Genomic DNA, 25,493 nt, shown 5'->3' on the forward strand with positions numbered 1-25,493 from the left:
TGTTTGCAACGCCAGCATGGTGTGTGCAACGCCAGGGTTGTGGGTTCGATTCCCACAGGGGGCCAGTACAAAAAAATGCATGAAATGTATGCATTCACTACTGTAAGTCGCTCTGGATAAGAGCGTCTGCTAAATGACAAAAATGTAAATGCAAGAGTATGGTTTTATGGATTTCAACCTGTCTCTACTGAGTCCCTAATGAAGGATTTACACACACATAGAAGGGTGGAGGGAGGGTCAGAGTCGTTGATGCGAGCTCAGATCTGTTCGCCTTCAGCTGTTCAAGGCTCTAAATAAAAACTGACCTGTGCTGCAGCACTGAAATTCGCCAGGGAAGAAAAATAGTGCCTCTTCACTCCAGAAATGTGGTAGTCCTTAGCTGATTGAAGGCTAGTCTAACCTCCCTGGGCAAGGTGGGACGTTTGCGTCCCACCTAGTCAACAGCCAGTGGAATCGCGTGGCGCGAAATACAAATACCTCAAATGCTATAACTTTCTCAAACGTATGACTATTTTACACCGTTTTAAAGACAAGACTCTCGTTAATCTAACCACATTGTCCCATTTCAAAAAGGCTTTACAGCAAAAGCAAAACATTAGATTATGTCAGGAGAGTACCCTGCCAAAAATAATCACACAGCCATTTTCAAAGCAAGCATATATAATTTGACACCCACCAAGTTTGGCCCTCACCAAACTCAGATTTACTATAAGAAAAATTGGATTACCTTTGCTGTTCTTCGTCAGAATGCACTCCCAGGACTTCTACTTCAACAACAAATGTTGTTTTGGATCCAAATAATCCATAGTTATATTCAAATAGCTCCGTTTTGTTCGTGCGTTCAGGTCAGTATCCGAAAGGGTGACGCGCGAGCACATTTCGTGACAAAAAATGTCTAAATATTCCATTACTGTACTTCGAAGCATGTCAAACGCTGTTTAAAATCAATTTGTATGCTATTTTTCTCATAAAATAGCGATAATATTCCAACCCGGCGGATGTTGTATTCATTCAAAGGCTGAAAGAAAAACATTTTGAATTCTCATGAACGCGCATCTCCAGTGTCACTGTTTCCAGCCTGACCACTCACAAACAGAGCTGCTGTACTTCGCCCAGAGACTGCAGACACCCCATTACACTATCTGGCGCCTTCTGAGAGCCAATAGAAGCTTTAGAAAATGTCACGTTACAGCAGAGATGCTGTGTTTTCGATAGAGATGCCACAGAAGGAGAACAAATTGTCAGACAGGGCACTTCCTTTATGGAATCTTCTCAGGTTTTGGCCTGCCAAATGAGTTCTGTTATACTCACAGACACCATTCAAACAGCTTCAGAAACTTTACAGTGTTTTCTATCCAAATCTACTAATTATATGCATATTCTCATTTCTGGGCAAGAGTATTAACCAGTTTAAATCGGGTACGTTTATTATCCGGCCGTGCAAATACTGCCCCCTAGCACCAACAGGTTTTAAGTAACAATGCAGGGGTTCGTGGAGTTTTGGAAGGGAGAAGATATAAGGCTTCTTCACATGGGTAGCAGTGGGTTCTCACTCATACCATTCTTTATCAACCTTTTGTATTGATAAATGGTTGGTTTTTAATCAGTACATTTGTCACATTTCCAATGTATCTTTGCTGGGGTTATAGACCCTTCAGATGCTGAGGATTTAATAAATCTTTCTTCCTTTCCAGTGCCTGAAATCACCAAGGTGACCAGAGTGATCAAAGGAGAGCCGACCCTCACCAAGGTTACGAGACGCATCGAGGGAGTACCGTCCGTCACCAAGGTTACCAGGGTCATCGAGGGCAAACCCGCTATCACCAAGGTTACCAGAGTCGTCGAGGGCGAACCCGCAATCACCAAGGTTACCAGAGTCGTCGAGGGCGAACCCGCAATCACCAAGGTTACAAGAGTTGTCGAGGGTGAGCCTACCTTCAACAAGGTGAAGAGGGTAATCAAGGGAGAACCAAGCATTACCAAGGTTACCAGGGTCATCGAGGGCGAACCCGCTATCACCAAGGTTACCAGGGTCATCGAGGGCGAACCCGCTATCACCAAGGTTACCAGGGTCATCGAGGGCGAACCCGCTATCACCAAGGTTACCAGGGTCATCGAGGGCGAACCCGCTACCACCAAGGTTACCAGGGTCATCGAGGGCGAACCCGCTATCACCAAGGTTACCAGGGTCATCGAGGGCGAACCCGCTATCACCAAGGTTACCAGGGTCATCGAGGGCGAACCCGCTATCACCAAGGTTACCAGGGTCATCGAGGGCGAACCCACTATCACCAAGGTTACCAGGGTCATCGAAGGAGTGCCTTCCATCACAAAGGTCACCAGGGTTATTGAGAGTAAGTTTCCATGTTTCCAAAATGGTTGATCTGGAATATTGGCACACAGCAAGGCCGTGGCTTAGGCTTGGGTTGGTCAATTTGTGTGTCACGATAGCATTTGAAAGGTTTGCTTAATAATAAGAAGCAAACAAAAGTTTGGGAATCACAGCTCTCTGACATCACATTGAGGGATAGTTGAATGTTAATATAACATTGACCTGCTGCTGGGTTGAGTTAGATTACAGTAGAAGACATAAAGAATTCTGTCCTGATCACAGCTCACCGTGGTTCCTCAGATGGAAGGCTGGACACTGAAGGAGACATCAACAAGATGCTTGAAGAAGGTCAGTAAAGATTTGCGACTTTAATCCTTCAGATGTTGTCCCAGAGGATAGATTTTATAACCTCTGGTCTACCACAGGCAACTACAGGATCTGTGATGACTTTTCCATGTTTAGATCCAATGATTAGACGTGTCCAAGGTTGAGAAGTTTCTGGAGAGTGAGGTTCATACTCTCCAGGAGGAGGAGAATCAAGAACCTTACAGAGGGAGATTAGTCTGTCGGAGACGTAAACAAACAAACAAACGACTGACAACCGCACGTATATATAGGTCACCCAACATGGCTGCTTTCCTATCGCCCTCTCTCTATAACCAGCATCCCATAATATGGGGACTGATACTGTTCCTGTGTGACATTTTTTTTTTTGTAGGACTGTGAATATTTAGCCTGGCAAAATTATTGATAGGGAAACAAATTTAGATGGAAATAAAAATTATTATTAATTAAGTTATTAAATCTATTATTATTCTTGACCTCAAAATACTCCAAAGTACCGTTAATAACACTCACACACCTACAATTGAACCCTACATTATATAACACTATTTGACAAATCAGATATCCGTATGGATCCTAAACCCTGACAACAAAGCAGTAAACCCAATCCAAAGTGAAGACAAAAAAAGATGGATGGTATTCTCTGCAGTGTGTACTGGCTGTGAGGTAACCTGCTGTAACGGCTGTCGAAAGGATCGGACCAAAGCACAGCGTGTTGAGTGCTCATGATGATAATTTATAATAAATGAAAATACTGAAGCAAAATAACAAAACGAAAAAACAACAGCGCACAGTTCTGTCAGGTACAGAGAATAAACAGAAAATAACTGCCCACAAACGCAGGTGGAAAAAAACCCTACTTAAATATGATCTCCAATTAGAGACAATGAGGACCAGCTGCCTCTAATTGGAGATCATCCCAAAAAAAGCAACATAGAAATAGAAACCTAGAACTTAAACATAGAAATAGAAAACATAGAAAAAACACAAAACACCCCCTGTCACGCCCTGACCTACTCTACCATAGAAAATAATATCTTACTATGGTCAGGACGTGACACCTGCATGAGTCACCAGCCTAGATGGATGGTATTCTCTGCAGTGTGTACTGGCTGTGAGGTGACCTGCCTTGATGGATGGTATTCTCTGCAGTGTGTACTGGCTGTGAGGTGACCTGCATGTGTCAGTAGCCTTGATGGATGGTATTCTCTGCAGTGTGTACTGGCTGTGAGGTGACCTGCCTAGATGGATGGTATTCTCTGCAGTGTGTACTGGCTGTGAGGTGACCTGCATAGATGGATGGTATTCTCTGCAGTGTGTACTGGCTGTGAGGTGACCTGCATAGATGGATGGTATTCTCTGCAGTGTGTACTGGCTGTGAGGTGACCTGCATGTGTCAGTAGCCTAGACCATTCAGGGCTAATGTATAATTCTTGCTCTTTGTAGCTAAGAGCAGAAGACTTATTCACAAAGGAATAGTGTCCTTTAAAGTAACTTCCCAGCAAAAATCTCACTTTTAAAAGTTCATATTCAGGCTAGGTGTCCCGCTAGCGGAGCCGACAACATCCGGTGAAATTGGAGGGCGTGCAATTCAAATCAAATGTTATTTGTCACATACACATGGTTAGCAGATGTTAATGCGAGTGTAGTGAAATGCTTGTGCTTCTAGTTCTGACCATGCAGTAATATCTAACAAGTAATCTAACAATTTCACAACAACTACCTTATACACACAAGTGTAAAGGATGAATAAGAATATGTATATAAAAATATATGGATGAGCGATGGCCGAACGGCATAGGCAAGAAGCAGTAGATGGTATAGAGTACAGTATAAATAAATAATCGTAATATTAAACATTCATGAACATACAAGTGTCTTATATAATTTAAAAGCTTAACTTCTTGGTAATCTAACTGCGTTTTCAGATTTCAAAAAGGCTTCACGGTGAAAGCATACCATGCGATTGTCTGAGGACGGCGCCCCACAACATATTTTTCAACCAGCACAAAATCACAAATAGCGATTTACTTCTTCGGGCTAGGGGGCAGTATTCGGAAGTTTGGATGAATGAGGTGCCCAAAGTAAACTGCCTGTTACTCAGGCCCAGAAGCTAGGATATGCATAGAATTGGTAGTATTGGATAGGAAACACTCTAAAGTTTCCAAAATGTTACAATAATGTATGTGAGTATAACAGAACTGATATGGCATGCAAAAATCCGAGGACAATCCATCCAGAATGTTTTTTTTTTCAGCTCACCCTTGATTACTATGGCTGTCAATGGGAATATAAAAGGAAGTCCTCCCAGGTTGCAGTTCCTAGGGCTTCCAAATCAAAATCAAATCAAATTTATTTATATAGCCCTTCGTACATCAGCTGATATCTCAAAGTGCTGTACAGAAACCCAGCCTAAAACCCCAAACAGCAAGCAATGCATGTGAAAGAAGCACGGTGGCTAGAAAAACTCCCTAGGAAAAACTCCCTAGAGAGGCCAAAACCTAGGAAGAAACCTAGAGAGGAACCAGGCTATGAGGGGTGGACAGTCCTCTTCTGGCTGTGCCGGGTGGATATTATAACAGAACATGGTCAAGATGTTAAAATGTTCATAAATGACCAGCATGGTCAAATAATAATAATCATAGTAGTTGTCGAGGGTGCAACAAGTCAGCAACTCAAGAGTAAGTGTCAGTTGGCTTTTTCGTAGCCGATCTTTGAGAGTATCTCTACCGCTCCTGCTGTCTCTAGAGAGTTGAGAACAGCAAGTCGGGGACAGGTAGCACGTCCGGTGAACAGGTCAGGGTTCCATAGCCGCAGGCAGAACAGTTGAAACTGGAGCAGCAGCACGGCCAGGTGGACTGGGGACAGCAAGGAGTCGTCATGCCAGGTAGTCCTGAGGCATGGTCCTAGGGCTCAGGTCCTCCGAGAGAAAGAAAGAAAGAGAGAAAGAGAGAATTAGAGAGAGCATATTTAAATTCACACAGGACACCGGATAAGACAAGAGAAATACTCCAGATGTAACAGACTGACCCTAGCCCCCCGACACATAAACTACTGCAGCATAAATACTGGAGGCTGAGACAGGAGGGATCAGAAGACACTGTGGCCCCATCCGATGATACCCCCGGACAGGGCTAAACAGGCAGGATATAACCCCACCCACATTCCCAGAGCACAGCCCCCACACCACTAGAGGGATGTCTCCAACCACCAACTTACCGTCCTAAGACAAGGCTGAGTATAGCCCACAAAGATCTCCGCCACGGCACAACCCACATTGTCCGATTTCAAAAAGGCTTTACAGCGAAAGCAAAACATTAGATTATGTTATGAGAGTACATAGCCACAAATAATCACACAGCCATTTTCCAATCAAGCATATATGTTACATAAACCCAAAACACAGCTAAATGAAGCACTAACCTTTGATGATCTTCATCAGATGACACTCCTAGGACATTATGTTATACAATACATGCATGTATTTTTCAATCAAGGTCATATTTATATCCAAAAACCGCTTTTTACATTGGCAAGTGATGTTCAGAACATGCATTCCCACCCAAAACGTCCGGTGAATTACCTAAATTACTCACCATAAACGTTGACAAAATACATAACAATTATTTTAAGAATTATAGATACAGAACTCCTTTATGCAATCGCTATGCCAGATTTTAAAATAGTTTTTCAGCGAAAGCACATTTTGCAATATTCTGAGTACATAGCTCAGCCATCACGGCTAGCTATTTTGACACCCGCCAACTTCGGGGCTCACTAAACTCAGAATTACTAATAGAAAAATGGTATTACCTTTGCTGAGCTTCGTCAGAATGCACTCCCAGGACTGCTACTTCCACAAGAAATGTTGTTTTTGTTCCAAATAATCCATAGTTATGTCCAAATACCTCCGTTTTGTTCGTGCGTTCGGGTCACTATCCAAAGGGTAACGCGCGAGCGCATTTCGAGACAAAAAATTAAAAATGTTCCTTTACCATACTTAGAAGCATATCAAACGCTGTTTAAAATCAAATTTTATGGTATTTTTCTTGTAAAATAGCGATAATATTCCAAACCGGACAATAGTGTATTCATTCAAAGAGGGAAAGAAAAAACAGCGTGGTCTCGTGAACGCGCATCTCCAATCTCTTAGTCACTAGGCAGACCACTGACAAACTGTGCTACCATACTCTGCCCAGAGACAGGAGACTCCTCAATCTACTTTCTGACGGCTTTAGAGAGCCAATAGAAGCCTTAGAAAGTGCAACATAACCCCAGAGATACTGTAGTTTCGAAAGGGACTAGAAAGAAGAACTACAAATTGTCATACAGGCCACTTCCTGCTTGAAATTTTCTCTGGTTTTTGCCTGCCATATGAGTTATGTTATACTCACAGACATTCAAACAGTTTTAGAAACTTCAGAGTGTTTTCTATCCAAATCTACTAATAATGTGCATATTCTCATTTCTGGGAAAGAGTAGTAACCAGTTTAAATCGGGTACGTTTTTTATCCGGCCGTGAAAATACTGCCCCCTAGCCCAGACAGGTTAACAGTTTTAGAAAATTCAAAGTATTTTCTATCCAATGCTACCAATTATGTGCATATCCTAGCTTCTGGGCCTGAGTAAAAGGCAGTTTACTTTTGGGCACGTTAGTCAGGCGGAAATTCAGGAAACTAGACCCTATCCCTAAGAAGGTTTACTCATATCCAAATAATGTTTTTTTTGTCCTATACTCATATTTGTGGCCAAAACATAAATTGGAGATCATTTTTTTCCCAAAAACTCCCAACTTAAACTTGTATCTCAAACACTATTTACCCCCTTTTGACCAAAGTCCTATGCCAATTGGGATTCCATCCATGTCTATACAGACATGCTATTGGCCCAAAAGAAACAAATCATTTATCAAAGCTCTATTTTTCAACATTCTGTTGTAGTCCATATTCTGTTGTAGTCCATATTCTGTTGTAGTCCATATTCTGTTGTAGTCCATATGCTGCTCTAGTCCATGTTCTGTTGTAGTCCCATGTTCTGTTGTAGTCCCATGTTCTGTTGTAGTCCCATGTTCTGTTGTAGTCCATATTCTGTTGTAGTCCATATTCAGTTTTGTCAATTAGTTTGAGAGAGAACACATATGAATGTGAAACATGGTGGTTTGTGGGTATGTGTCTGTCCATCATCAGTCTGTCTGTCTGCAATGATGGGTTATGGTGCCTAGTGTGAATTGTGAATGGATTGGTCCACTTCTGTAAGGGTGAAGTGTGTGTGTTTGTGCATGCATCCAGGTGTTTGTGTCTGTGTGTTACTGGTGGTGGAGTAGGAGGCATAGCCGGGTGTGTACTGTGTCTGTCAGTCTGTTTCTCTGGTCAGTATATGTTGTTAAGTCATTAAATGACTACGACATCCCTCCACTCCTCTCTGCTGCTGCTCTTAAGGTGGAACCGGACACACAACGGTCACCAAGATCGTCGAGCCTCACATCATTGAGGGTAGGGCCACCTTAAATGAACTCTCTTCTATCTAGATAGAATATCTTGTTGTTAATGCTCAGTACTACCTCCCCCTGATTCGGGGAGACCATCGATGTCCCCTTCAGTGCTGCAGATCTGAAGAAAGACGGACACAGGTGAACCAAAATGGAAACAGGTTCCATGTTGGATTGTTAGGTGGAGTCATTTTTACCAACAACTACCAGGGTCGAGGGTATAGGACCAGGGTCACGGGTATAGGACCAGGGTCACGGGTATAGGACCAGGGTCGAGGGTATAGGACCAGGGTCGAGGGTATAGGACCAGGGTCGAGGGTATAGGACCAGGGTCGAGGGTATAGGACCAGGGTCGAGGGTATAGGACCAGGGTCGAGGGTATAGGACCAGGGTCGCGGGTATAGGACCAGGGTCGAGGGTATAGGACCAGGGTCGAGGGTATAGGACCAGGGTCGCGGGTATAGGACCAGGGTCGCGGGTATAGGACCAGGGTCGCGGGTATAGGACCAGGGTCGAGGGTATAGGACCAGGGTCGAGGGTATAGGACCAGGGTCGCGGGTATAGGACCAGGGTCGCGGGTATAGGACCAGGGTCGAGGGTATAGGACCAGGGTCGAGGGTATAGGACCAGGGTCGAGGGTATAGGACCAGGGTCGAGGGTATAGGACCAGGGTCGAGGGTATAGGACCAGGGTCGCGGGTATAGGACCAGGGTCGTGGGTATAGGACCAGGGTCGCGGGTATAGGACCAGGGTCGAGGGTATAGGACCAGGGTCGCGGGTATAGGACCAGGACTAGGGTATAGGACCAGGACTAGGGTATAGGACCAGGACTAGGGTATAGAACCAGGACTAGGATATAGGAGCAGGACTAGGGAGCTGTGTTCTACAGTGTGAAACTGTAGCTGTGGATCCATGCATCCGCCGTTTTGTGTCTAACAGCTCCAGTTTCCTTCCACAGGCCCGGAATTCTCTAAGATCACCACCATCCACGGTAACCCGGAAATGATCGACCAAGAGTCAGAGAGGATCACCAAACTAATCCAAGGTCAGAACCTACAATCTTTCAAGTTGAAGTCCTAATTAAGATAACGCAATTTTCAGACCTGAAGACAAGTTGTCTCTGTTAAAACCTGTTAGGGATAGGGGGCAGTATTTTCTCGTCCGGATAAAAAACGTACTCGATTTAATCTGGTTACTACTCCTGCCCATAAACTAGAATATGCATATAATTAGTATATTTGGATAGAAAACACTCTAAAGTTTCTAAAACTGTTTGAATGGTGTCTGTGAGTATAACAGAACTCATATGGCAGGCCAAAACCTGAGAAGATTCTATACAGGAAGTGCCCTGTCTGACCATTTCTTGTCCTTCTGTGGCATCTCCATCGAAAATACAGCATCTCTGCTGTAACGTGACATTTTCTAAGGCTTCCATTGGCTCTAGGAAGGCGCCAGATAGTGGAATGAGAGCTCTCCAGTCTCTGGGCGAAAAACAGCAGGGGTTTTTGTGAGTGGGAACAATGACACTGAGGCGCTCGTGCACGAGACGAGTCCATTTTTTTCTTTCACTGTTTGAACGGATACAACGTCTCCCGGTTGGAATATTATCACTATTTTACGAGAAAAATCGCATAAAAATGTATTTTAAAAGCACCTTCCCCTAATTTAAACAGACAAGCATGCACGTGTAACGTTCGTCGCCTGGTGACGAGGAAGCGGACCAAAACGCAGCTGGGAGCGAACACATGTTTATTCAACACACTGGAATTAAACATGTACACAAGAATCAAGAAAAATGCCGATACGTTACGTGCTCAAACAAAGAGACAACACCCCACAAACAGCGTGGGGAAAACAGCAACTTAAATGTGATCCCAATCAGAGACAATTAGCGACAGCTGTCTCTGATTGGGAATGGACAGAACCCAACATAGAAATAACCCACCTAGAGCCTACACAAGGCTAAAACGTAAACAAAACACAAACCAAGGAAAAATACCTAACATGACACACCCTGACCCAATATACCCGAGTTCACCTGGTCAGGGCGTGACAGAACCCCCCCCAACGGTGCGTACTCCCGGCGCACCAAACTTAAGTCTATTAGGGGGGGGACCCGGGTGGGCGCCTCACCCTCGGTGGAGGCTCTGGCCCCGGGCGTGTTCTTTCCCCCGCCTTCACCTTAACCCTACCCCTCTGGCCCGGACTGGACCACTGTGGAGCGGCATGCTCAGGCTCCGGAGCGGAGCCGTCGACCGGAACAGGATTGGGCACCGGTGGACCGGACACGGGCCGTGCCGGACTGTGGACACGCACCGTGTGCTTGGTGCGGGGAACAGGAACGGGCCGGACAGGACTGGGGACACGCACCGTGGGCTTGGTGCGGGGAACAGGGACGGGCCGGACAGGACTGTGGACACGCACCGTGGGCTTGGTGCGGGGAACAGGTATGGGCCGGACAGGACTGGGGACACGCACCACTAACCTGGTGCGGGGAGCAGGGACGGGCCGGACAGGACTGGGGACACGCACCACTAACCTGGTGCGGGGAGCAGGAACGGGCCGGACAGGACTGGGGACACGCACCACTAACCTGGTGCGGGGAGCAGGGACGGGCCGGACAGGACAGGACTGGGGACACGCACCACTGACTTTGTGCGGGGAGCAGGGACGGGCCGGACAGGACAGGACTGGGGACACGCACCACTGACTTGGTGCGGGGAGCAGGGACGGGCCGGACAGGACAGGACTGGGGACACGCACCACTGACTTGGTGCGAGGAGCAGGGACGGGCCGGACAGGACTGGGGACACGCACCACTGACTTGGTGCGGGGAGCAGGAACGGGCCGGGCCGGACTGGGGACACGCACCACTAACCTGGTGCGGGGAGCAGGGACGGGCCGGACAGGACTGGGGACACGCACCACTAACCTGGTGCGGGGAGCAGGGACGGGCCGGACAGGACTGGGGACACGCACCACTAACCTGGTGCGGGGAGCAGGGACGGGCCGGACAGGACTGGGGACAAGCACCACTAACCTGGTGCGGGGAGCAGGGATGGGCCGGACAGGACTGGGGACACGCACCACTAACCTGGTGCGGGGAGCAGGGACGGGCCGGACAGGACTGGGGACACGCACCACTAACCTGGTGCGGGGAGCAGGGACGGGCCGGACAGGACTGGGGACACGCACCACTAACCTGGTGCGGGGAGCAGGGACGGGCCGGACAGGACTGGGGACACGCACCACTAACCTGGTGCGGGGAGCAGGGACGGGCCGGACAGGACTGGGGACACGCACCACTAACCTGGTGCGGGGAGCAGGGACGGGCCGGACAGGACTGGGGACACGCACCACTAACCTGGTGCGGGGAGCAGGAACGGGCCAGACAGGACTGTGAACACGTACTGGTGACCTCAAGCGTGGAGCCGGTTTAGCCACTCGTCCTGGCTGGATGCCCATCCTAGCACGGCATGTGCTGGGCATGTCCACCGGACGCACCGGGCTGTGCGGGCGCACAGGCGACTCAGCGCGCAACTCCGCTTCCCATGGCTTGGTGCGGGGAGCAGGGACGGGCCGGGCAGGACTGTGGACACGCACCGTGGGCTTGGTGCGGGGAACAGGAACGGGCCAGACAGGACTGTGAACACGCACTGGTGACCTGAAGCGTGGAGCCGGTTTAGCCACTCGTCCTGGCTGGATGCCCATCCTAGCACGGCATGTGCTGGGCATGTCCACCGGACGCACCGGGCTGTGCGGGCGCACTGGCGACACAGCGCGCAACTCCGCATACCATGGCTCCTCCTCCAGATCTTCCCTCTGCAGGTCCTCAATCAACTGCCTCATCTCCGTCTCTTCCTCCGCCGTCATCCCCCACGAGAGCAGTGGTCTGGGCTCTTCCTCTGCCCTTCCGGACCACCCCATTAGCCCCCCCAAAAAAATTTCTTTGGGGTGTTTTCCGGGCCTCCTCGACCGCCGCCTGCTACTCCGTCTACCGGCTGGCTTTACCTCCTCGACCTGGGAATCCGTCCGCCAGGGTCCTTTCCCCGACATGATCTCCTCCCAGGTCCAGAACTCCTTCCCCTCGCGAGCCCATCTCTCGCGCTCCTTTTCCTCCCGCTGCTTGGTCCTGGTTCGGTGGGGTGTTCTGTAACGTTCGTCGCCTGGTGACGAGGAAGCGGACCAAAACGCAGCTGGGAGCGAACACATGTTTATTCAACACACTGGAATTAAACATGTACACAAGAATCAAGAAAAATGCTGATACGTTACGTGCTCAAACAAAGAGACAACACCCCACAAACAGCGTGGGGAAAACAGCAACTTAAATGTGATCCCAATCAGAGACAATTAGCGACAGCTGTCTCTGATTGGGAATCGACAGAACCCAACATAGAAATAACCCACCTAGAGCCTACACAAGGCTAAAACGTAATCAAAACACAAACCAAGGAAAAATACCTAACATGACACACCCTGACCCAATATACCCGAGTTCACCTGGTCAGGGCGTGACAGCACGCAATAACAGTTAGGAAGGATATCCTCCCTGCTTAGTGTTGCAAATGGCTTTTGCTTCAGAAACATGCATATTTTGCAACACAGAAAGGTATCAGGAAAGCCATTTTACAAAGTGTCTTGCATAAGGTATAGATTATGTTTAGGCTGCATGTTCCATTTGAGTGATGGTTTGTTATCTCTCTCTCTCTCTCCCTCTCTATCTCTCTCTCTCTCTCTCTCCCTCTCTCTCTCCCTCTCTCCCTCTCTCTCTCCCTCCCTCCCTCCCTCCAGGTGGAGGTAGTATGAGGGCCCCTGCCAAAAGAGCTCCTGGTAACTACAGAGACTTTACATTTACATTTTAGTCATTTAGCAGACGCTCTTATCCAGAGCGACTTACAGTAGTGAATGCATACATTTCATACATTTTTTTTTAATTATTATTTTTTTTTCCTGTGCTGACAAGACACACACATACACACACCACACATCAGTGAAATTACAACTCATTCATCAACAGGTTTGTCAACAGCCCTACTTATTAACACTGATGATCAAAACAAGCTGTCAAATGATTGGTGTCAGCACTGTAAAACAATATGCAAGCAGTCACCAAGTCACCAACTCAACAATATGCAGACAGTCACCAAGTCTACCGATCAAATATCTGTTATCGTTGGAAACCCCTAACCTGTGGTTTTTACTGGTGGTCTCTACCTCTCTATCTCTGTCTCTCTCTTTTTATTATTGTCATACTGTTATTTTTCCTTTCCATCTCTCCTTCCTGTTCCACCACTTTCCCTCTGTCTGTCCATCTCTCCTTCCTGTTCCACTACTTTCCCTCTGTCTTTCCCTCTCTCCTTCCTGTTCCACCACTTTCCCTCTGTCTGTCCATCTCTCCTTCCTGTTCCACTACTCTCCCTCTGTCTGTCCATCTCTCCTTCCTGTTCCACTACTTTCCCTCTGTCTTTCCCTCTCTCCTTCCTGTTCCACCACTTTCCCTCTGTCTGTCCATCTCTCCTTCCTGTTCCACTACTTTCCCTCTGTCTTTCCCTCTCTCCTTCCTGTTCCACCACTTTCCCTCTGTCTGTCCATCTCTCCTTCCTGTTCCAATACTTTCCCTCTGTCTGTCCATCTCTCCTTCCTGTTCCACTACTTTCCCTCTGTCTGTCCCTCTCTCCTTCCTGTTCCACTACTTTCCCTCTGTCTTTCCCTCTCTCCTTCCTGTTCCAATACTTTCCCTCTGTCTGTCCATCTCTTCTTCCTGTTCCACTACTTTCCCTCTGTCTGTCCCTCTCTCCTTCCTGTTCCACTACTTTCCCTCTGTCTTTCCCTCTCTTCTTCCTGTTCCACCACTTTCCCTCTGTCTGTCCATCTCTCCTTCCTGTTCCAATACTTTCCCTCTGTCTTTCCCTCTCTCCTTCCTGTTCCACCACTTTCCCTCTGTCTGTCCCTCTCTCCTTCCTGTTCCACCACTTTCCCTCTGTCTGTCCCTCTCTTCTTCCTGTTCCACTACTCTCCCTCTGTCTGTCCATCTCTCCTTCCTGTTCCACTACTCTCCCTCTGTCTGTCCCTCTCTCCTTCCTGTTCCACTACTCTCCCTCTGTCTGTCCATCTCTTCTTCCTGTTCCACTACTTTCCCTCTGTCTGTCCATCTCTTCTTCCTGTTCCACTACTTTCCCTCTGTCTGTCCATCTCTCCTTCCTGTTCCAATACTTTCCCTCTGTCTGTCCATCTCTCCTTCCTGTTCCACTACTTTCCCTCTGTCTGTCCATCTCTCCTTCCTGTTCCAATACTTTCCCTCTGTCTGTCCATCTCTCCTTCCTGTTCCACTACTTTCCCTCTGTCTGTCCCTCTCTCCTTCCTGTTCCACTACTTTCCCTCTGTCTTTCCCTCTCTCCTTCCTGTTCCAATACTTTCCCTCTGTCTGTCCATCTCTCCTTCCTGTTCCACTACTTTCCCTCTGTCTGTCCCTCTCTCCTTCCTGTTCCACCACTTTCCCTCTGTCTGTCCCTCTCTTCTTCCTGTTCCACTACTCTCCCTCTGTCTGTCCATCTCTCCTTCCTGTTCCACTACTCTCCCTCTGTCTGTCCCTCTCTCCTTCCTGTTCCACTACTCTCCCTCTGTCTGTCCATCTCTTCTTCCTGTTCCACTACTTTCCCTCTGTCTGTCCATCTCTTCTTCCTGTTCCACCACTTTCCCTCTGTCTGTCCATCTCTCCTTCCTGTTCCACTACTCTCCCTCTGTCTGTCCATCTCTCCTTCCTGTTCCACTACTTTCCCTCTGTCTTTCCCTCTCTCCTTCCTGTTCCACCACTTTCCCTCTGTCTGTCCATCTCTCCTTCCTGTTCCACTACTTTCCCTCTGTCTTTCCCTCTCTCCTTCCTGTTCCACCACTTTCCCTCTGTCTGTCCATCTCTCCTTCCTGTTCCAATACTTTCCCTCTGTCTGTCCATCTCTCCTTCCTGTTCCACTACTTTCCCTCTGTCTGTCCCTCTCTCCTTCCTGTTCCACTACTTTCCCTCTGTCTGTCCCTCTCTCCTTCCTGTTCCACTACTTTCCCTCTGTCTTTCCCTCTCTCCTTCCTGTTCCAATACTTTCCCTCTGTCTGTCCATCTCTCCTTCCTGTTCCACTACTCTCCCTCTGTCTGTCCATCTCTTCTTCCTGTTCCACTACTTTCCCTCTGTCTGTCCATCTCTTCTTCCTGTTCCACCACTTTCCCTCTGTCTGTCCCTCTCTCCTTCCTGTTCCACTACTCTCCCTCTGTCTGTCCATCTCTTCTTCCTGTTCCACTACTTTCCCTCTGTCTGTCCATCTCTTCTTCCTGTTCCACCACTTTCCCTCTGTCTGTCCATCTCTCCTTCCTGTTCCACTACTTTCCCTCTGTCTGTCCATCTCTTCTTCTTGTTCCTCCACTTTCCCTCTGTCTGTTCATCTCTTTCTCTACAGTCGGTGTAAGGAGGAGGAAGGTAAGGCTGGTAAGACGCCACAACAACCAAAAGTCGCATCCAGCCAAGACCAGTCCATACCAGTCCAGGCCTGACCAATCCAGACCATTAAAGACCAGTCCAAACCAGTAAAACCAAACCAGTAAAGACCAGTCCAGACCAGCCAAACCAGTCCAAGCCAGCCAAGACCAATCCAGACCATTACAGTCCAGTCCAAACCAGTAAAACCAAACCAGTAAAGACCAGTCCAGACCAGCCAAACCAGTCCAAGCCAGCTAAGACCAATCCAGACCATTTAAAGACCAGTAAAAACCGGAAATGACCAGTCTAGACCAGACTAGCCCTGCAGGAATATCTTTCCAGATCGCCATAGAGACACCGCAAGGAGCTCGTCAAGATACACAGCAACACAAAAAAAAACACTTTCTAAGTTCCCTTGATGGGAAACAAAAGGACGAACCCATGTGGAACATCCATAACAATCAAGTAAGCGCCCTGGCGAGCAAAAGTGGTTGAACATTTTTGGGAAATATGCATTTTTTTGGTTGAAAAGAAGTTGAAAATACATATTTTCAACCAATTTTGCTCACTGGGCAGCGGTGAACAATAAAATCAACCTAGAGTGAAGGAACTGGGCCAATGGTGTCAGACATGATATGTTTTAACAATACTAAGATAATCAGTTATCCTACATGTAATCTACGTACTGTATGCGAAGAAATGAACTTTATGAACTTTTGCTTTAGTGTGGATTAGGTAGAACATTGGAAATAATAATTGTACGGTGGAAAGAATAAACGTTTGTTTGTTTTTTGTTAAACACATGTTAAACACATTTGTTCCTAGGCCGTCATTGAAAATAAGAATTGCCTAGTTAAATAAAGGTAAAAAATAAAATTAAAATAAAAAATAGGGGAAGGCATTTTGTACTCTTTATTATGGTGGTGGCATTCTGTATTGTCCATCTCAACCAATAGAAATGAAGCACTATGTCTTATGATTTCTTCTTGACCAATAAGATTTAAGCATTCTGTTTTATGGATGCATCTCAACCAATAGAAATTAAGCAATACTTTTTATGCTTTAAAGATGCTGTAATTATCGAAACTTGACAACCAAACAGATATTTTTGGTTTTACTTAGTTTTTAGTTTTTCCTGTTTCGATTACTGTTTTCTGATTCATTTGTTGGGGTTTGTTATTGATTGAGGCTGTTGATGTTCAGTTGTACAATAAGGCCTTACCAAACATAAGACCTTCCAAACATAAGACCTACCAAACATAAGACCTACCAAACATAAGACCTTCCCAACATAACACCTACCAAACATAACACCTACCAAACATGTTTTGGAAATAAATATTCAATAAATGATTTTTTTTATCACGTTTGGTCATATTGTTATTGTATTCAATCTTTATTTTAGCAGGGATTCCTATTGTGACTGAGGTCTCTTTTACAGAGGAACACTGCACTACAAGACCAGCAGCAATTACATCAAAGATCATTACACAAAGATCATTACATCAAAGATCATTACACAAAGACCATTACACAAAGACCATTACATCAAAGATCATTACACAAAGACCATTACATCAAACATCATTACACAAAGATCATTACATCAAAGATCATTACACAAAGACCATTACATCAAAGATCATTACACAAAGATCATTACACAAAGATCATTACATCAAAGATCATTACACAAAGACCATTACACAAAGACCATTACACAAAGATCATTACATCAAAGATCATTACATCAAAGATCATTACACAAAGACCATTACGTCAAAGATCATTACACAAAGTGAATTACACAAAGTGAATTACACAAAGACCATTACACAAAGTGAATTACACAAAGACCATTACACAAAGTGAATTACACAAAAGTGAATTACACAAAGACCATTACACAAAAGTGAATTACACAAAAGTGAATTACACAAAAGTGAATTGCACAAAAGTTAACTGCACAAAAGTTAAACACACATTTTTGAATAAATGTGGGAGCACAGGAAACACACAAAAAATGCAACCACAATATGAGAGGGCCTGTCACCTCTGGGACTCCACTTGACTCACCAAGTGTTTTCCGACTGAAAGACAGCTAACAAGGAAAGACAGGCTAATCCCAGCGTTTCCCATTAGAGTGATCGCCATAAAAATCAAGGGAATTGCCTTTAATAAAAGGCACATTGTTGACAGTGCAGTGACCTTATTGACAATGTGCAATTGGTTGAATCTCTGCCTTAATTCTCCACTAATGTACACACACATACACAGACACGAAACACACACCTTCCATTGCATTCCACACCACAACTCACAGCTCATAAACAAGGCCAGGCATATGATTCATATGGAATCCTGTGACATCACTCGGAAGCAGAAGCTCAGGAACAGAATGTGATAGCATCAAAGGGTTGTGAAATCCATTACGTCACTGACGTATTTGCATCTCAGCTGTTTTGTGTGTTTTCATCTGTTTCTTTGTTTTTAGCTCTGACAAATTAAAAACCCTAATCATTGGCGACTCCATTACCCGCTGTATTAGACTTTAAAAAAAAGGGGCAGGGCTACCGACGTTAAGGCTAATCTGAAGACGGTGCTGGCTAAGGCTTAAAATTGCATTGCCTTTAAATTGTTTAACTTGGGTCAAATGTTTCGGGTAGCCTTGCACAAGCTTCCCACAATAAGTTGGGTGAATTTTGGCCCATTCCTCCTGACAGAGCTGGTGTAACTGAGTCAGGTTTGTAGGCCTCCTTGCTCGCACATGCTTTTTCAGTTCTGCCCACACATTTTCTATGGGATTGAGGTCAGGGCTTTGTGATGACCATTCCAATACCTTGACTTTGTTGTCCTTAAGCCATTTTTCCACAACTTTGGAAGTATGCTGGGGTCATTGTCCATTTAGAAGACCCATTTGCGACCAAGCTTTAACTTCCTGACTGATGTCTTGAGATGTTGCTTCAATATATCCACATAATTTTATAATAATCTGTCTGTAAACAATTGTTGGAAACATTACTTGTATCATGCACAAAGTAGATGCCCTAACCAACTTTCCAAAACTACAGTTTGTTAACAAAAAATGTGTGGAGTGGTTGAAAAATGACTTTTAATGACTCCAATCTAAGTGTATATAAACTTCCGTCTTCAACTGTAGTTTCAGCGTGTAAATCCGCTAGAAAGATGTATCGGCATCGAGTAATCTCTGGCTCCCTCATAGTTAGGGGGAGTGATGAGCTCTACAGCAGAGAGTCTCTGGCCCCCTCCCAGTTAGGGGGAGTGATGAGCTCTACAGCAGAGAGTCTCTGGCCCCCTCCCAGTTAGGGGGAGTGATGAGCTCTACAGCAGAGAGTCTCTGGCCCCCTCCCAGTTAGGGGGAGTGATGAGCTCTACAGCAGAGAGTCTCTGTCCCCCTCCCAGTTAGGGGGAGTGATGAGCTCTACAGCAGAGAGTCTCTGGCCCCCTCCCAGTTAGGGGGAGTGATGAGCTCTACAGCAGAGAGTCTCTGGCCCCCTCCCAGTTAGGGGGAGTGATGAGCTCTACAGCAGAGAGTCTCTGGCCCCCTCCCAGTTAGGGGGAGTGATGAGCTCTACAGCAGAGTCTCACAACTCAATCGCTGGTTGAAAACTGTTTTCTGCCCCATTTATATGTAGATAATTGGCCCTCTTTCTGGGACTCTTTATTATAGCAACTCTTCAGTTTACAGTTGGATAAACATCGATACTCTATGCTACTGCCTGTCTGATGCCTTGGGTGGTGTTCATGGAGAGCTGCTGCCTGATTTCCTCTGGGGTGTTCATGGAGAGGTGCTGCCTTATTTCCTCTGGGGTGTTCATGGAGAGCTGCTGCCTGATTTCCTCTGGGGTGTTCATGGAGAGGTGCTGCCTGATTTCCTCTGGGGTGTTCATGTAATCAAGTTGTGTCCTAAATGACTTGTTGAGAGAGTGTATGTGCATGTCTGTGTTTCTGTGACTCACAGAAATGGATTTCCACACAGAGGAAATGGAACTCCACACAGAGGAAACGGAACTCAACACAGAGGAAACGGAACTCAACACAGAGGAAACGGAACTCCACACAGAGGAAACGGAACTCAACACAGAGGAAACAGAACTCCACACAGAGGAAATTGAACTCCACACAGAGGAAACGGAACTCCACACAGAGGAAACGGAACTCAACACAGAGGAAACAGAACTCCACACAGAGGAAATTGAACTCCACACAGAGGAAATGGAACTCCACACAGAGGAAACGGAACTCCACACAGAGGAAATGGAACTCCACACAGAGGAAATGGAACTCCACACAGAGGATACGGAACTCCACACAGAGGAAACGGAACTCCACACAGAGGAAATGGAACTCCACACAGAGGATACGGAACTCCACACAGAGGAAACGGAACTCCTCACAGAGGAAACGGAACTCAGCACAGAGCAAACGGAACTCCACACACAGGAACTGGATCTCCACATGTAGATTTAGAACCTTCCCAGGTATCGATGGCTCCAACAGCACAATAAGTACTGTGTTTGGAGCTAACAAGTTGATGTTTGTTGCTGTGTTTTTACACCAACATACAAGTCTGTCAATCAAACTTTATGAAGTTCAGCATTTTGATGTATCTTTAGTAACAGGACATAATGTACACAGAGGATTCAGTATTTAATGTTTATTTTCTTCCTTTAAAGCCGGGATTCAATCCAATCGGCCCTTTTTTGGCTATGTACCGTTTAAATACAATGTTCGTGGAGACTGCATTCATGGCAAATGCTACATATGTTGGGGGGTGTGTGTGTGTGTAAGTGTGTGTGTGTGTGTGTGTGTGTGTGTGTGTGTGTGTGTGTGTGTGTGTGTGTGTGTAGCACCACATTATTGCTCCCAACACAGCTGCTTATGGAGGAAAGTGCTGTGGCCAGCCACGGGTCAGTATTACTGAGTTATCTAAGACATGCGAAGTTAACTAAAAAAAGTCTGTAAGGTGAACATACGTATATATATATATATAAAAAACCGCACTGAACAAAATATAAATGCAACATGTAAAGTGTTGGTCCCATGTTTGATGAGCTGAAATTAAAGATCCCAGAAATGTTCCGTACATCCCTGTCAGTGAGCCTTTTTCCTTTACCAACATAATCCATCCACCTGACAGGTGTGGCATATCAAGACGCTGATGAAACAGCATTATCATTACACAGTTGCACCTTGTGCTGTGGACAATAAAAGGCCACTCCAAAATGTGCAGCTTTGTCACACATTGTCAACACATTGCCACAGATGTCTCAAGTTGAGGGAGCGTGCAATTGACATGCTGACTACAGAAATGTCGGCCAGAGCTTTTGCCAGAGAATTGAATGTTCCATTCTCTACCATAAGCCGCCTCCAACGTCATTTTAGAGAATTTGGCAGTACGTCCAAAAGGCCTCACAACCGCAGAACACATGTATGGCGTTGTGTGGACAACCGGTTTGCTGATGTCAACGTTGTGAACAGAGTGCCCCATGGTGGCGGTGGGGTTATGGTATGGGCAGGTATAAGCTACGGACAATGAACACAATTGTTTTTCATCGATGGCAATTTGAATGACGAGATCCTGATGTCCATTGTCTTGTCATTCATCCGCTGCCATCACCTCAGGGGCGGCAGATAGCCTAGTGGTTAGAGCGTTGGACTAGTTAACCGAAAGGTTGCAAGTTCAAACCCCTGAGCTGACAAGATACAAATCTGTTGTTCTGCCTCTGAACAAGGCAGTTAACCCACTGTTCCCTGGTAGGCTGTCATTGAAAATAAGAATTTGTTCCTAACTGACTTGCCTAGTTAAATAAAGGTAAAAATAAAATGTTTCAGCATGATAAGGCATGTTGCAAGGATCTGTACTCAATTCCTAGAAGCTGAAAATGTCCTAGTTTTTCCACGGCATAAATACTGGCCAAACATGTAACCCATTGAGCATGTTTGGGATGCTCTGGATTGATGTGTATGACAGCATGTTTGAGTTCCAGCCAATATTCAGTAACTTCGCACAGCCATTGAAGAGGAGTGGGACAACATTCCACAGGCCACAAACAACAGCCTGATCAACTCTATGTGAAGGAGATGTGTTGTGCTGCATGAGGCAAGTGGTGGTCACACCAGATCTGGACTGGTTTTCTGATCCACACCCAGTCATGTGAAATCCATAGATTAAGGCCTAATGCATTCATTGACTGATTTCCTTATATGAACTGTAACTATTTGTGCTTATATTCTTGTTTGGTATAATTAGTCTTAAGTCTTGTAAGTCTTGTATGTGTCTTGTATGTGTCAAAAACAAACATCTTTAGAATCCCAAAACCACAAACCCAGACAGGAGGCAGACAGTCACTCTTTAATATGAATTATCTTTTCTTGGTATTAATAAATAATAAAAACATGTACAGGAACACAAAAAACATGGACAGGCCCGGGGCTGACATCACTACACCACTACGCTTGGGTCCAGTTGTTTGGCATGGAGCGTTCGTCGACCTCGGCGTTGGCATCATGGTGTTCCGAGGCATTTGTTGCCGCAACATCATCGTAGCAGGCCACGTCTGGAGAGTGTGGGGAAAGCTTCCACAATAACGTTATCATACTGGAAACTTCTTCACCCGTTGTTTTGGCTTTTAATCCCAGAGCAGGGTCGTTCCGTTCGACTCGAGCAGGGTCAAACTCATCCGGTTCCCCTCTCCACAGATACAACACCAGTAGTGTTGTGGCTGAGCACGGCCTGTGGCACCTGTCCTCTCCCGTTGCTAACTTACAGTTTTTGACAGCTGCTTCCACATGATTTCTGAAGCTATGGCTCCTTTTCTCTTGACTCTACACACAAAACCCCCAAACACACACACACACAACATGCAAAACGTCACACATCTCTTGCAAAACCAAACACTTAATTCAAAACTTTTTTAAGTCTTCTGAAAATGGGGTTTTGCATCAAAACTCTACACACAAACCATCAAATGAACAGCTCTTATAAACGCCAACTACACATGGATGTGACAAATGTAAAACACTATCTTGTGCCTTTTGCATGTTCAGTGTGCAGTGGAGTCCACGGCAGTTTGTCATAGCACTCACACGTACATGTATGTGCACAAATATATACAGTATGTATGCATATTCAGTACATATTTACACTATAAACAGAAATGCAAGGTGGGAAACAAAACATAGTATTTTCATCCAGATTTCTGGATGAACAGTAACAGACTAAACAAATACAGAAGAAGATAAACAAATAGGCTTGTTACTAAAAAGAAAAAAAACAATTAGGGTGCATCCTGTCTCCTATTTGGGTCTGGCCACGGCACCTCATCAACATCACAAGCGATGTTCTCTCTGGCTAAACAGTGGGGGAAGTAGCATCTGGAGTGGCGTATCCAGCCCTGGCATGCCCCCTCGTCTATGTCCCCACAGGCCTCCTCCATGTCCTCGTCCTTGTCCCCCTCATCCTCCTCCTCGTCCTACTCCTCCTCCTCCTCCTCTAATTCTCTCTCCAAAATTGGCCTCCATTGTTGTCCAAACCAAGGCAGACTATTTATAGTGCTCAAGCTCTGCTTTCTAAGTGAAGAAATTAGCTATAAGTGTTTTCACACGTGAGCACTGGGTGTGGGTAATCACTGGGTGTAGGTAATCACTGGGTGTAGGTAATCACTGGGTGTAGGTAATCACTGGGTGTGGGTAATCACTGGGTGTAGGTAATCACTGGGTGTGGGTAATCACTGGGTGTAGGTAATCACTGGGTGTGGGTAATCACTGGGTGTAGGTAATCACTGGGTGTGGGTAATCACTGGGTGTAGGTAATCACTGGGTGTGGGTAATCACTGGGTGTGGGTAATCACTGGGTGTAGGTAATCACTGGGTGTAGGTAATCACTGGGTGTGGGTAATCACTGGGTGTAGGTAATCACTGGGTGTAGGTAATCACTGGGTGTAGGTAATCACTGGGTGTAGGTAATGGGTAAATGAGTGTGGCATTTGGAATGGCAGTGTTTTCCAAACAAAACACAAGACCTGTTAGTTTTAAAATGATGTGTCTAATGTAGAGAACTGTGTTTAGTGAACTGTGTTTAGTGAACTGGTAGTGAACTGTGTTTAGTGAACTGTGTTTAGTGAACTGTGTTTAGTGAACTGTGTTTAGTGAACTGTGTTTAGTGAACTGTCTTTAGTTGTTTGCAAAAAGGGTTTTTTACAATTGCAAACTGAGTGTAAAGCAGTAGAATGTGCTTGCAGTTTTGCAGACTTGGTCTAAAGATTAGGTACACGAGTTAATGGTTTCACTGAGTGTTCCTCAAGTACCGCTTTTAGTGTGTAAGACATGGTAAAAACCTGTATATCTCCTGAACGTTGTCTGAGAGCTGCCTTTGTGTAGGGACAGCTCATTAACCCCAACGCACCTCAGGCGTGGGGGGCGTGGCAGCCATGTATCATATGTTAAATCTGGGCCGATAATCACCCTGGCAGGTTGATATTCCCAGTGAGTTACGATCTCTTCAGGTCCACTGAGGATTAGGGTAATCACCCTGGCAGGTTAATCTTCCCAGTAAGTTACGATCTCTTCAGGTCCACTGAGGATTAGGGTAATTACCTGGCATGGTTAGTTCTTCACAGTGAGTTATGATCTCTTCAGGTCCACTAAGGGTTAGGGTAATTACCTGGCATGGTTAGTTCTTCACAGCATGTTATGATCTCTTCAGCTCTACTGAGATAAATGTACTCCTTAAAATGAGAAAGAACATTTGGGGAGGCTAGGATGTCTACACTTGACACTTACATGCAGCTTCTGCTATTAGAAAACGAAGATCAGATTGAAAAGATGGGTCTAGATGCACAAAGGTCGCATTGTGATCTGATTGTGATCAGATCTGTGGTCAGGGATGAATTCTGTGGGGATTTCAGTCTGGATGCAATCAGGCAAATACAGCGCTTGTGTTTTGTGGAGGGAGAGGGACCTTTTTCATTATGAAGTTGGAGGTAATATGTTACTAGCATGTGAGGTAAGTGTTTGCTAACTTTAATTTAGAAATAGTATTATTACGATGTATTTTGTGGGGCGGGGTTAGAGGTATATAGATGGTTTGTAATACCTTTAGCTTGGCTAGCTAAATTTCTGGCTACAGAAGTTAGCTAGCTACAGAAGCTAGCTAGCTACAGTAGTTAGCTAGCTACAGTAGTTAGCTAGCTACAGTAGTTAGCTAGCTACAGAAGTTAGCTAGCTACAGTAGTTAGCTAGCTACAGTAGTTAGCTAGCTACAGAAGTTAGCTAGCTACAGAAGTTAGCTAGCTACAGTAGTTGGCTAATGCCATCAAATTGTCACGGTTGTGTGATTATCATATTTTTCCTGTTCCACCGTTTGTTGAATGCTGGCATTTGAATATAGCGTGGGAAAAGGGAATCCAGACACGCTGTGGTCACGGTAACACTTTTACACTGCCTTCAGAAAGATTTTATACCCCCTATTGCACGTTTTGTTGTACGGCCTGAATTCAAAATGGATTACATAGATGTTTTTTCCTCTCTAACCCATCTACACACAATATCCCATAATATTAAAAAATTATCCCATATCCCATAATGTCAAAGTGAAAATAGGATTTTATTAATTTTGGCAAATGTATAAAAAAAAAAATACAGAACTATCTAATTTACATAATTATTCAACCCTTGAGTCAATACATGTTCGAATCTGGCTGAGTCTCTAAGAGATTTTCAAACCTGGATTGTACAATATTTGCCATTATTATTTTCAAAATTCTTCAACCTCTGTAAAATTGGTTGTTGATCATTGCTAGACAACCATTTTCAGGTCTTGCCGTAGATTTTCAAG

At 45.5% G+C, this 25,493-nt stretch overlaps 1 protein-coding gene and 1 long non-coding RNA gene across 7 annotated transcripts in view; both read left to right on the forward strand.

The window, feature by feature from the left end:
* Nucleotides 1-16,999, forward strand: part of LOC115153820 (periostin) — a 52,739-nt gene extending 35,740 nt beyond the window's left edge. The window contains exons 16-22 of one of the 6 annotated variants that reach the window (XM_029699423.1): nt 1,695-1,984; nt 2,141-2,354; nt 2,615-2,680; nt 8,116-8,169; nt 9,124-9,210; nt 12,960-12,998; nt 15,615-16,999. In XM_029699423.1, the coding sequence (XP_029555283.1) occupies nt 1,695-1,984; nt 2,141-2,354; nt 2,615-2,680; nt 8,116-8,169; nt 9,124-9,210; nt 12,960-12,998; nt 15,615-15,745 (881 nt within the window). In that variant the 3' untranslated portion in view covers nt 15,746-16,999. Of the gene's footprint in view, nt 1-1,694; nt 2,355-2,614; nt 2,681-8,115; nt 8,170-9,123; nt 9,211-12,959; nt 12,999-15,614 lie in introns of all 6 variants that reach the window. The other 5 variants (XM_029699424.1, XM_029699419.1, XM_029699420.1 and 2 more) reach the window with 5 other exon arrangements.
* Nucleotides 3,755-4,185, forward strand: LOC115153821 (uncharacterized). The gene is made up of 2 exons (XR_003867762.1): nt 3,755-4,009; nt 4,060-4,185. It is a non-coding gene; the product is annotated as an uncharacterized LOC115153821 (long non-coding RNA).
* Nucleotides 17,000-25,493: the final 8,494 nt, after the last annotated feature.

Source organism: Salmo trutta, chromosome 19 (genome assembly GCF_901001165.1).
Source record: "Salmo trutta chromosome 19, fSalTru1.1, whole genome shotgun sequence".
NCBI classification, from domain to species: Eukaryota; Metazoa; Chordata; class Actinopteri; order Salmoniformes; family Salmonidae; genus Salmo; species Salmo trutta.